This window comes from Ochotona princeps, chromosome 1 (genome assembly GCF_030435755.1).
Source record: "Ochotona princeps isolate mOchPri1 chromosome 1, mOchPri1.hap1, whole genome shotgun sequence".
In the NCBI taxonomy this organism is placed as follows: domain Eukaryota; kingdom Metazoa; phylum Chordata; class Mammalia; order Lagomorpha; family Ochotonidae; genus Ochotona; species Ochotona princeps.
In genome coordinates this window covers 106889129-106902363 of record NC_080832.1, presented here as the reverse complement: position 1 = coordinate 106902363, position 13235 = coordinate 106889129, and the positions used below count along the sequence as shown (strand labels likewise).

At 42.8% G+C, this 13235-nt stretch overlaps 1 protein-coding gene across 5 annotated transcripts in view; it reads left to right on the top strand.

Moving 5' to 3' along the window:
• Positions 1 to 12599, top strand: part of LOC131480186 (adenylate cyclase type 10-like) — a 46487-nt gene extending 33888 nt beyond the window's left edge. For 2 of the 5 annotated variants that reach the window (XM_058663268.1, XM_058663280.1), the window contains exons 23-33: positions 389 to 514; positions 2087 to 2259; positions 3257 to 3413; positions 5427 to 5631; positions 5721 to 5817; positions 6290 to 6408; positions 6718 to 6835; positions 7256 to 7454; positions 7987 to 8196; positions 9538 to 9691; positions 12421 to 12575. In XM_058663268.1, the coding sequence (XP_058519251.1) occupies positions 389 to 514; positions 2087 to 2259; positions 3257 to 3413; positions 5427 to 5631; positions 5721 to 5817; positions 6290 to 6408; positions 6718 to 6835; positions 7256 to 7454; positions 7987 to 8187 (1395 nt within the window). In that variant the 3' untranslated portion in view covers positions 8188 to 8196; positions 9538 to 9691; positions 12421 to 12575. Of the gene's footprint in view, positions 1 to 388; positions 515 to 2086; positions 2260 to 3256; positions 3414 to 5426; positions 5632 to 5720; positions 5818 to 6289; positions 6409 to 6717; positions 6836 to 7255; positions 7455 to 7986; positions 8197 to 9537; positions 9755 to 12420 lie in introns of those variants that run through there. The other 3 variants (XM_058663293.1, XM_058663286.1, XM_058663274.1) reach the window with 3 other exon arrangements.
• Positions 12600 to 13235: the final 636 nt, after the last annotated feature.

Genomic DNA, 13235 nt, shown 5'->3' with positions numbered 1-13235 from the left:
TAATCCTCCCACTGCAAGCGCCAGGATCCCATGAGGACACCAGTTCATGTCCAGCTCCCTAATTATGTCCTAAGGAAGCAGTGGAGAATGACCCACAGCCTTGAGATCCTGCACTCAAATGGGAGATCTGGAAGAAGCTCCTGCTTCCTGTCTTCCCTTCTCTCTATGAAGCTGTCTTTCCAATAAAAAGATGAATACATCTTCAAAAAAAGTAAAAAAGCCCCAGCCTTTGTTGGCACTGCCTGACACTTGCACAAGCAGCCAGCCAGTTCCTCATTTCCTGCTCAGAATTCAGACAGTCTTAATTCAAATCTCAGCCCTCATCTTAACCTCACCCTCAGACTCCGTTAACCTTCATGTTGTTTCTACATCTTTCTTCTCTTTGGAGGCCTTCTTTTACTTGAGGAAGGCAGGCAGTCTTCGGGGCCCACCATCAGCATTCCCCTTCCCGAGAAAGCACACCGTGAAGATCTGTCAGTTTGAGGAGGCCACTTTCTGCTGTCTGCGGTCAGAGGTGAGGGTAGCAGGTAACCTCCAAGTACAGACTTTTTCCTTGGCTTACTCTGTTATTTCTTTGAAACTGTCTTCATTGTTTTTTGTGTGTGTGATTATAAATGTGATAATGTAATGAAAGTTTATAAGATTCAAAATATGAAAATATGTAAAATTCAGAAAGTGGAGGAATCTTCACTAATCTTATACCTCCACTACCATGTTAATCATTTCACATGTATTCCACCTATATACATACAATCATGTCATTGTTTTGCATTTGCTTTTTAGTAGACTCATGTTCTGTGTTCTCTGTCTTCTGTAGTTAGCTTTTGTTCTTAGCAGATTGAACATATTTGCATATTGATGTATATATTGACCTATTAAGTGCTCCATTGTATGGATGGTATAATTTAACTAGTTTTTTTCTTTTGTGCATTTCGATCATCTCTGATTTTAATGTTATAAACATTGCTTTGGTGAATATTTTACTATTTATTTATACATTTATTGTTCTCCAAATAAGACTATTGCTGTAAAATAAATTCCCAGAAGTTGAAATGTAAGGTGGAAGATACAAAATACTTTACACTTTATAAATATATCATCAATTGCCAAGCAAAAATACTATGTCAATTCAAATTTTCCCATTTCTTCATATCCTAACATTACAGTATCCTATATTATCAATCTTAAATTATTCTACTTCAACCAAGAGGGTTTTTTTTAAGATTTATTCATTTTTATTGGAAAGTCAGATATACAAAGAGGAAGAGGGACAGAGAGGAAGATCTTCCATCCATTGATTCACTCCCCAAATGGCTGGAACAGCCAGAGCTGAGCCGATCTGAAGCCAGGAGCCCGGAACCTCTTCTGGGTCTCCCATGTAGGTGCAGGGTCCCAAGGCTTTGGGCCATCCTCGACTGCTTCCCCAGGCCACAAGCAGGGAGCTGGACGGGAAGCGGGGCCTCTAGAATTAGAACCGGTGCCCATATAAGATCCCAGAGTGTGCGAGACGAGGACTTCAGCTGCTGGGCTACCATGGTAGTCCCCAACCAAGAGGTTTTTGAAGCTAAGTTATTTTCTCTTTGTTAGAAGTTACTATATAGTCTTCTCAAGATGTTCCAGAATCACATAGACTTTCTTACTTTCTTGGATATTACCCTTAGAATGTAGAAGTATAGAATAACCTCAAGTGGCTTTCCTGCTCCTACTCCCCCATGCACTCTTTGTACCCTCTCCAGGAAAGAGAGATATAGGATTTGGTGCTACTTCACATGCTTTCCAGTGTGTCTGAGAGCATTTCAATTTCCTCACAAGCATAATCTCGTCTTAGTGCAGCAGCATCACTTTCTAAATTATAGCTGCTCTGTACCTTCCACTGACAAATATATGGGAACAACAACTGAAGGTGCTTTCTCCGTAACCCCATGTTCTTACTCTTTGCTTATGGCCTTACTGTGCTTGTTCGTGGGACTGGTGATGAAGCTGTTCTCCACCCCACATGAGCCTAGCACTTCACTAACTCCAGCTGCACACCTCAACATGCTGTGCTGTCCCATAGCACCACTACTTCTTCTTTGCCTATCTCCAGGTCTGCTTTAAGATGGGGCAGATCACCTTGGCCAAAAAACTGGCTAGAGAAGCTCTTAGACTGTTGAAAAGACACTTCCCTTGGACCTGGTTTGGTGTCTTTTTCAAGACATTCCTGGAAAAGTATTGGTTTTCCTGTTCTGTGAGCCGACGTCCAGACAGCCCTATTGAGAGGTGAGAAGCCTGCAGATTATTCTAATTTCTTTTAGAGTCACAGAAAACTAGTTAAATTAGTCTGGAACTTTGCTTGTATTAATCTATTACTCTTTTTGTTATTATCAAGTAATTTCAAGTTATATAAGAAAGTAAAAGCCAGCATTGTGAAGAGTATTCAAAAAGTTCATGGAAATGCATAATATGAAACATCCATGTGTAGCTTACAACTTTTTAGCACCGAAATCAACTTACTTTCTGTTTTTCCTACTTTTTGACATATCCTTATTCCTCTGTCCATGTAACAGATGAGTGTAACAGGCCTAGGTCTTCCACCTTTCCCTCCCAGCCAGTTAAATGTAGAAAATAACAATTCAAAGAATGAGTTTAAAAAGATCTGAACTTTTACTTGTGAAGAGAGATGATGTGTGGTCAGGAGTGTTAGGACTGCAGGTTGCTAGGACACAGAAAGTTAACTTTACACCTGACCCTAAAGATTGTCAAGGTAAAATTTTATTGCCAAAGATTCTGGCTTCTAGCCCCTACAGCCACCTGCCTGTCCAGGATATCCCAGGCTGATAAGGGCATATGGTATAAATTGGTGACCTATCAAAGGGGCATCCTGCCAGGTCAGGCCCACTTTACCACTGTGGATATGGTGTTTGCATGTATAAATGATGCTTTTCTAGGCCTGGAGTATAAGGAAGCAGTTATTCATCATCCCAAAAGCTGAACTTTCTGTCTCCTCTCACTGTCCCAAGCATACTCTTCACTGCCCCCTTCCTTTTTCTGATACTCTGTTTTCAGTAAAACTCTCCTGCCTTAACCAGTTGTCTTTTCAACTTATTGGAGTATAAAACCCTGAGAACTTCACAAGAGGCAGTAGGATTCCAGGAACATTTCTGGTTTGAAAGTCTACAGATGGTCCTGTAATGATTAAATTTAGATCTCATGGGGAGGGGAAGTTAGGCCTTGGTGAGGAATAAGGGTGTGCCAATCACCTTGTGCTTCACAATAGTAAGAAGAAGTTGGCCATCCTCCAGCAGCAGGTGCACTGCCTCTCCCTACTCTGGCAGCTCTATAGCCTTGAGGCAACAGCCAACAACCTCAGGTTTGCCTGCCTGGCTGCTCTTATGCAGAAGAATTCAGCTGAAGCGTTTGCAAATGAAGTTCAGGTGAGCAGTTCTTACTTTAATTTTGCACCTCCTTCAGAAACCTCAAGTTCTGGGGAGAAAAAAATCTGGCCAAGTTCTGATTTTATTGTGGCTCCCCAGTAGCTCAGACTTAACTGAACACCTTTGACCTGTATTTGAGTGGGGTTTCTCAATTGCAGTTTATAGATGGGTTTCTAGTTATGGGCTTATCTGTGAATTCCCTGAACTGAATATACAATTGTGTAAGTTCAAAGAGTGTCTGGGAGGTAGTAGGAGGAGGACATAACTTTTATTCCCAAAGAAATTTATTATCAAAAAAAGTGTCAGGATTATTGACTTAGGAAAAAAAGAAATATGTCTGTCTCTTTTGTTCAGTTGACAGATATTTACATGCCAGGGAAGAAAACATATAATATGTTTAAATGAAGCGACAATGTATAGTATAGTAGACCATAATAAATGCAGTGGAAAAAAATAGGTCGAAGCTGGGAGACAGAGTCCTAGGAGGTTGGGGGTGTAATTTTAAACATGGTGGCTAGAGAAAGTCTTACTGAGCAGGTAACGTTGGTACAAATGGCTGAGAAAAGAATGTTCAGGCAATGAATGCACAAGGCATATCCTCCACGTCTAAGAAACAGTAAGGGGCCTATGTAACTGCAGGATTGGGAAGGGAGGGAAGGAGCTGGGAGATGAGGCCAGAGAGACTGGGGTGAGGTAGAATAGGAAATTATACAGACCTTGTTGGCTGTTGTAGGTGGGAAGCCACTGAAGGTTCTGAAGAGAGGGCTGACAGAATCTACTTTTGTTTTATCATGACGGTTCTGGCTTGCATATTAACACGTTGAAAGCAGGGAGAAAGAGGCTATTGCAGTTACTTAGACAAGGTTGATGGTGGCAGCAGAAGTGGGAAGCATGGTGTTTTGCTGAGATAGAGCCAGCAGGATTTACACATAGATTATTACTAGGATATGAGAGGAAAACAAAAAGTCAAAGATAATCCCAAGATTATCTTTGGGAGGAAAGCTTTTTAATCAGGATGGGAAAATGCAATAGGAGCAGATTTAGCAGGAGATAAGGAGGTAGGCTGTGAGTGAATGTGTTAAATTTGAGAAGCCTGTGAGAAATCTATGAGAGACCAAGTGGAGCTATTTGATTCTAGGGGATCACAAGAGAGGTCTGAGCTAGAAAGAGAAATATGGGGGTTATCAGTGTGTAAAGTCTGTTTAGAGCCAGGAAACTCGATGAGAGCATTAAGAGAATGAGCAAAGGAAAGAGGCCTATTGCTTGAGTTTACAGGTTTACTGTTAAAAGGTCAGGGTAAGAAGGAGAAAGACAGCCAAAAAACAAACAAAACAAAACAAAAAATCAGGAGAGCATGGTGTCCTGCACACATGAATAAAACAGTGTTTCAAGAAGAAAGCCAGAAACTGTATCAAATGTGCACATGTCATAATGGAGAACTGTGGAGTAGTAGGCACTTGTTCATGTCCTGACTGCTCCGTTTCCCAGTACAGCCCTCTGCTTTTGACCTGGGAAAGCTGTGCAGTATGGCTCAAATGCTTGGGCCCCTATAGCCATATGGAAGACCTGGAAGAAGCAACTAGCTGCTGACTTCAGACCAGCTCAGCTGAACTTTGGCCACTGTGACCATTTGGGGAGTGATCCAGCAGATGGGAAATCTCTCTTGCCTCTCCTCTCTGTGACTCTACTTTTCAAATAAAAATGAAGAGATCTAGGTAGCATTTCATAAGAACTCAAAAACTCACTCCTTTCTTGAAGAAAAAGTAGTTTGATTAGTATTTTAAAGGGGGAACTCCTGGATTGAAGTAGAAGAAAATGGACCTGTAGGGAAAGTGATTTGTGTGAGGATGATCAAAATAGAAGTGTAAGTGTGGGTATAAGTGGGTAGGGACACTAGGCGTCTGTATTGAGTGAAGAGCAAGCTGCCATGGTAGGCTCTTAGGAAAGGAACAAAGTGGAAATACCTTGTGAAGATACAGTGGTAACATTTTAACCTGTCTTGTTGCCCCACAGGTTGTCTCCAGTTATGTGGACCTCTCTCAGTTCTCCCAGAACGTTGGCGACAGGGATAAGTGGCTGCAGTGTGAGAGGATGGCCATTCAGAAGAGCAGCCTGTGTTGGTTCTCCAGGGAGGGATTGTTGGCCATGGCCCAGCTCATGCAGTCCTTGGCTTACACCAAGCTATGCCTTGGCCATCTTGATTTCTCCATCAAGCTGGGTAACAGGGCCTAGGGCAGTGAGACCAAGAGCTTTGAGAGAGGCTGGATTCCGAACCATACCTTACGCTGTGCTCTTCCACTCCATCAGGTTTCCAAGCTCTTGAGATCTGCAGATACCTTAGGAAACCAACTCTGGAGAAGCTGGTTCTCTCGGTTCTCTTCAGATCAGCGTTTCTGAAGAAGAAGTATTCAGATCATGTTCTCTCCTTTAGATTTGTTCTCAGGGAAGGGGGGGAGAGGAGGAGTTTTTCCTCCCACGAAAGTTTGGAGTCACGCTTCTGTTTCCACATGCAGGCCCTTTCCCACCCCCAGGAAGGGTTATGCTAAGAGTAGGGGTCAGGTGTAGAAATGCTGGGGTCAGAGTTGCTACATCCTGCTTAGCACCTGGGACCCAGAAATGTCCCCTCCCCTTTTTTTCATTTTTTAAAAAATATTCTACACAGAGGTAGGGAACTGTAGCAACTCAAGACCCAATAGCTGCCTTGGGCATTTTCCCACCTTCTTTAACCAGAGCACAGCAGTTCTCTGTTGAAGTTCTCTGTGTAACAGAGTTTGGCAGAGGAGGTCCTCAGAGTGTTAGGCTGCTTTGCTGTGAAATCCCCCTACTCCACTCTGCCCCACTTCCTCACTGGTCTCAGCAGCTCTGTCTCTTGGCAGATTTGATCTGTGTGTCCATGTGCTGGAGAATCAGTGGGCTCTCACTTCCAAAACTCATGATGTCCTTGGCCTGGCCTGCTTTTACTCTGCTTGCTTAGATCTGCTGCTCTATGGAGAAGGTACATCTTGCACAAGGCTCTCCTGTACTCCTGAAGGAGTCCCACCTCCGATGGAGCCCAAGGTTTAGTATATGTGCTGCTGAAGCCAACATAGAGCACAAGGCTTAGAACACAGGCAGCCACTAGCCTGTCACTGAGGCACAGCTCATGCTCCTGGCACCTGCTTTCTAAAACCTGAGAACTATGTTGTGATTCAGGGGCACTGGCTTTCCAGGTCTCATTTCCTTCCCTATACCACACACCTTCTATACCTTAGTCCATACACTGACAACATGTCCTAAATTGGTGACCATTCATCTCTGTCCACAGGATTGCTGTGTCGGTCCTTTGACGAGTGCCTGAATTTCATTCAACACTACGAGCATAGCTGTGTTCTAACTTCCCAGAGCAACATTATGCTGGGAGTTCAGTCCTCCCTGGCCATGTGGTAATGTTTCATTCAGAATCTATGGCAACAAGTAGGATTTTAAGGATACCCTGAATCTAAGCTATCCCACCCCACATGTATTTTCCCAGGACCCTGAGCATCTCTGACAAACTGCTAAAGACTGTTCACCTCCTGTCCCCTCTCATCTTTTTGGAAGTATTCTTTTTACTGCATAGGTTTGGGCCTGTTGGTTAAGGACTAAATTTAGGGTTACATTTAAGTGCTGACGACCCATGACAAGGCTGAGTAGCTTTGGTCTCCTTTAAAGTCTGCTTGCATGGGAGTTGGTGTTCTATGTCATTTCTAGTGTCATAGTTCTAGGAAGGATGTCTGAGAGCTTTAAAGAAGTGGTGCTTTTATGAGGGAACCATGATTGGTAGGCAGTAGATGGAGCTGAGATTTGTAACTCTTTCCCTCCAGGTTTGCCCAGGACTCACAGTGGCACTTGTTTGTGCACCACTTCTCTAAGGCCTGCCAATTGGTGAAAAGAACCAACGCCTCACTATTTGGTTCACATGGCTTTGTCCGATTCCTAGAGTGCCATGTGCTAATGTTACAGAGTATGCCAGAATGCTTCTTCACACGTATTTACCCAAAGAATCATAACCAAACCCTCAAGGTACCTGTTTCGCTGGTTGTCTCTCAATTAACACCTTTAGTTACAGCCTGTAATCCTCTCTGTGCCACCCATGATTCTCCCTTGCTCTTCACTGTGCTGGACTCTGTCTTGTGTTCCTGGAACTCTTTGTTTCTCCACTAGGAAGTTTCTGTCTAGCACCCATACCCTCCCAAATAGGCCTGCATCTGGGTTTAGGTTTGGTTCTTTAGTGTTGCGCTTTTGCACAGCTACTACTCAGTATCATTCAATTCTGAACATTGAGTCCTTCCCAGTGGGCCTCCTCTCTGGCACAATCTATAATTTGACAACTTGTCCCTATAGCTCTGCCTCAGAATCTGATATAAATTGTAATTTCTCTATGTCCCAAAACCAATATCCCAGACCTTCTTTGCCACCGATAATTCTCCCTATTTCCCTGAGCTCTGGGGTGAAGCATGCTGAATGGAGACCGACCGGTATAAGTTCTGATGAAAAGGTATGTAGGGGAAGAAAATGCTAATACCAGAATTAATGGGCCTTCCTTTCTGTGCAGTACTTCAAGGAGTTCTTCTCTAGATGTGTGACCTGCCCTGTCTATCACCAGTGGGTCTCTGAGCTTAAGGCTTCAGTAATGAGATGTGGAAAGAGAGAACCCATGTCCTTGACTAACATCATACCTGTTGACACCGGTTTTGCAAGATTTCGAGAGAAGGGGAATTCCTGCTGGAAAACAACTCTTACAAAAGAAATTTAGGACTACAGAGTAAGCATTCTTTTCTGGAATCTTTTGTGACAGATGTAAAAAACAGTATCAGAGTCTTAGAGACAATCAAAGGCTGTGCTTCTAGAGTCCAAATGGATCCACATAGGTGAATAGTTTAGTCTTTTGTCCATAGCTTTAGTTTGGTTCTTTTCCCTATTGCTAGACTCAGCCTAGACAAACAGGAGTCCGGTAAACCAAGCAACTTCTTCAGTTTCCCTTTGTTTCAACATCTGTAACTTTTTGTTAATGTTTGTAACTTTAATTGATGCATTTAAGATTGTTGAAGGCAATGATACCTCTTTTTCATTTTAAAAAATTTTTATTTTCATTATACAACTCCTTAGGCTCAGGGATTTCCTCCTCCCTCTCCTCCATCCGCCCCCCCCCCCAAATGTTTCTCCCTGTATTATAACAATAGTAAGTCCTTCAGCAAAAGTCATAAGTCCGTAATTCTATTTAAGTGTATCGTCGCATTGTAGGTATAGACAATGGTAGAAAGTCCAGCATCCTATTGTCAACATATATATTTTTTCTTTTTTTATTTTTAAACATGTTTTATTTTGCTTTATGATGTAGTTCCATAGGCTCTGGGGTTGCCCGTGCCCTTTCCCAAGGTCCCTCCCCTCAGCTTTAATTTCTCCTCTAGTTTTACAATGAATGTCCTTCATGAAAGGTCACAAGTCCATCAAACTTGTAACCCTTTTTTTTTTTTAAGATTTATTTTCATTTGGAAAGCAGAGTTACAGAGAGATTTTAAAAAAAAACCCAAAAACAAAAAAAACCCCACAGCTCTTCCATCCACTAATTTACTCTCCAAGTGGCTGCAGCAGCCGGAGCTGAGCCAATATGAAACCAGGATCCAGCTCTTCTGGATCTCCCACACGGGTGCAGGGTCCAAGGCTTTGGGCCGTCTTCTACTGTTTTCCCAGGCCACAGGTAGGGAGTTGGATGGGAAGCGGGGCTGCCAGTATTAGAACCGGGGCTGCCAGGGTTAGAACCGGCACCCGTATGAGATCCCAGCACATTCAGGGCCAGAAGTTTAGACGCTAGGCCACCGCACCATCCCGCATCTAATTCTTAAGCATAGAAAGTTCTTTCTCAGTCTTAGCCTAGATAATTGTGTTGTTTCCTTGGGGTAGCTAATGCTCACTCCAAGGAGGAGATCTAAGAAGTCATAGTGTAATTTCTGACAATAACTAGTAAGATATAGGCCCAAAAAAGGGGGTGGGGCAGAGGAGGAGTAGTTCCTTGCCTCTGGGACCTGCACCTAGCCCTTGAGCCTAAGTTGGATGTGTCATTGCTGCGGACATTCTTGGTGAGACTCTTTTGTTCTACTTTCAGGATTTAGCAGAGTGGCTGATGTCAAAGAGAATGAACCTCAAGTATGTTTATGTTAAAAGTTACAAAATCTAAAGTGACCATCGTTGTTGTGTATAACACAAGGAAATGCTACAGATTCTCGTATTTAAGATACTGTATAGTGTACATATTGAAGGTAATAGCCTTTACAATCATTGCTGTCTATATCTTTGCCAAAATAAAAGCCTATGTTCCTGAAGCATGATACCCAGCTATTTTTTAACTATTAGTATAACTAGCAGAAGTTGGAAACAGTGGCAGATAGAAGTCCTGAGTGGCTTTGAAATAAACCAATTCCCTTTTATCTAAGGAAGGGAGATACATTGGCAGATGGAAGAGTACAACCCCCATCGAGAGGATGTCACTCCTTATAAAATGCCAGCAGTACAAGGCTGTGGTCTTGTCCTGGCACAGATGTGCTCATGGACTTTCAAGAAGTCCAGGTGCCTCTTGAGAGGAACACATAGTTTTGGAAACCCATTTCTCCTTTGTTCTGCATGGTGTGGGCATTCCCTGCTGAAACTGTGAACTTGCCAGAGTACATGTAACTTTTCTTCTCCCCTTTGGCCACTATCTTTGGCCTTTATCTTTTTGATGGTGTTATTTCCTCAGATTAGGAATGTCCACTGAGTTTTTAATGCTAGGGTCCTGGCTTCTGGCTTAAGATTGGCTCAGCTCCAGCCATTGCAGCCGCTTGGGGAGTGAATCATCGGATGGAAGATCTTCCTCTCTGTCTCCTCCTGTCTGTATAACTGCCTTTCCAATAAAAATAAATTAAAAAAATTTTTAAAAATAGATATTTTTTAAATTGATTTTAAAAATTTCAAAAGGAGCAAGAGTGTATTACAGTGAATTCCTTGGCTGTCCTCCAGTTACCAGTTGCTGCCTTAGTGGTAATCATTGTTAGTGTATACTAGCAAACCTGTGGCATACATGTACAAATCATAGTATATGGCACCTTTTTTTTCTCTCAAATGGTGGTACAACACATTGTGCCCTTCCATTCCCCCTTTAAAAACTCACTTTTGACCATTTCCTGGGATAAAATAGAACATGAAATTCACCTTTTTTGAAAAAAATTTTTATTGTTTGAAAGGAAAAAAGACACATCTTCCATCTACTGTTCACTGTCCAGCTGCCACAACCGGGCTGGACCAGGCAACAATCAGGAGGATTTCCCACTGAGTGTCAGAACCCCCAGGTACTTGGACCGCCATCTGCTGCCTTTCTAGGCACATTACCAGCTGGGTTGGACGCAGATAGCTGCAGCTAGAACCAGAGCTCCAAGTATGTTGCTTGCCAGCACTGCAGGATGCAGTTCAACCTGCATGCACACTTTTAAAGAATAAAATTCAGGGACTGGCGCCGTGGCCTAGCAGCGAAAGTCCTCGCCTTGAACGTGCCAGGATCCCATATGGGCGCTGATTCTAATCCCGACAGCTTCACTTCCCATTCAGCTCCCTACTTATGGTCTGGGAAAGCAGTCGAGGATGGCCCAAAGCCTTAGGTTCCTGCACCCACATGGGAGACCCGGAGGAAGTTCCTGACTCCTGGCTTTGGATCAGTGCAACACGGGCCATTGCGGTCACTTAGGGAATGAATCAGCAGACAGAAGATCTTCCTCTCTGTTTCTTCTCCTCTCTCTATATATCTGACTTTGCAATAAAAATAAGTTTTTTTAAAAAGTTTAAAATTCAGTACTTAGTATATTCACCAGGTTGTACCGCCTCTTTGCTGTCGTTAACACTCAGCAAATACATCTAGATCTAACACAAAAATGCTCGTTATTTTTTTCATTCTTAGCATCTGTGTAATGTCCCTCTTGTCATTTATTTCACCCTTCTTGAATAAGCTAGCTGATACTTTATTTCAAAGAATCCATTCTTGTTATTTATCAGTTATAATCATTTTCTCTTTTAATTATCTAAGTGAGATGCTTAACTGTTGCTAAAGAGTGTGAATTTTCCTCTGAGTGCTTCTTTAGCTGAATTCCAAAGGTTCTGATCTGAGGTGACTGTCTCACCCTGTCCCCCAAGTTCTTTATTTTGAGAGTGTTTCTTACACTAGCTTATAGGTCAGTATTTTCATCTTAGAAGTTGCTCTTATAACCATGACCTTTTCAATTTTATTATCAATAGACTCTCCCATCAACAATAATGAAATTCATATACAGGTGGTTCCCAACTTAGGTTGGATCATCTTCCTACTTTCTGACTTTATTGTGGTGTGAGAGAGATACACATTCAGAAGGAACTATACTCAATTTTCAGTATTGCTGTTTTCCCAGACTAGCAATATGTGGTGGAATGTTCTCACAGACACTGGGCAGTGGCAGCAGCATAGGCCACAGAGCCAGCCAGCCACAGTCACGAGGCTAATAGCCAGTAACGCACAGTGTCATATGTTGCCAGCAGTTTTTGAATATTCTGTGTTTGCATCCATCGGTCTACAAAAATATTCATCTCTGTTCATGAGATAATCAAGAAATTATTATAAAATAGGTTTTATGTTAAATTGTTTACCCAGCTGTAGGTTAATGTGAGCAGATTAAGGCAGACCAGTCTAATGTGTGGTGCTCAATAGGTTAGGTGAACTAAATGCATTCTCAAGCTGCAGTGTTTTTGATTTAGGATCTGCTTATCAGGATACAATCTGTGGTAAGTAGCACATCTGCTTTTCCTCTTCGCCACTACACAGGTTATAGTTCTCTGTCATAGTATTTCCCTTTGTTCTGCTAAACTTTTTTTCTTTTTACTTTTATCCAATTCTAGAAGTACAAATTGACATTCAAACCAGGGAAAAAATTTTCCAGAGAGTTCTTTTTAGACTTTATTTGCTCTTCTGTTCCTCTTCTCCCTTCACCAGGCTTTGTTCCCCCAGGAAAATGAGGACTCCATTGATTGATGGGCATCTTGACAGCTGCCGCCTCCACAAGAGACAGAAGTACAGCCTGTGGCTCTTATCAGCCATGCTCAGAGCATCCTGCCACAAGTCCCCAAATAGCATCCTTGGCTTATCCTGCCTGCAGTCTGAGACCCGGCCTCTGGCCCTTCTCCTGAAATGCCTAAGCTTGGAGCCCCTCCAGATGGGTGAAACCTCTTCATGCCTAGTTCTCCACGATTATCACAAGACTGGTTTGTTGAGCCCCCCACACACATCCCTCGCCCTTAATTCTCTCTCCCCCATATCGGAAAGTGTTTTCATATTAATCAGCTTCAGAAGAAATGCTGGTAGGGACCTTGAGGCTTCTCCACATCCTGTCTGGACTAGCGTTCATTCACACTTGGCCATGGGCACACTTGACTATTCCCCTTCCTTCCAGCACATCTGTTTCTCCCCTGGGCTCTTTCCAGACTCCAGGGTTCAAGCCAAAGGGAACAGTGCTACCAAATGGCCACCTAGTGAGGCAGAGCCACCTCTGTTAACACAAAGGAGTTTCATCTGGGGCTGGGAAACCCTTTTTTTCTGCAGGGAATCAGGCTTGCTGTGCTTATCTCCATCTCTGCAGTCCCATCTGTCTGGGCTCCTCTAATTTATCATGGACTCCCCATCACATGCTGGTGCATCACAACACATTACTTGTTCACAAGCAGCAGAGCACAGAATAGCTTTCTTGATTCTAGCAAATGAATTGATGTATTCAGGGATCCTAAGAGAAGCAGGAAATACCTTTTGAAGTC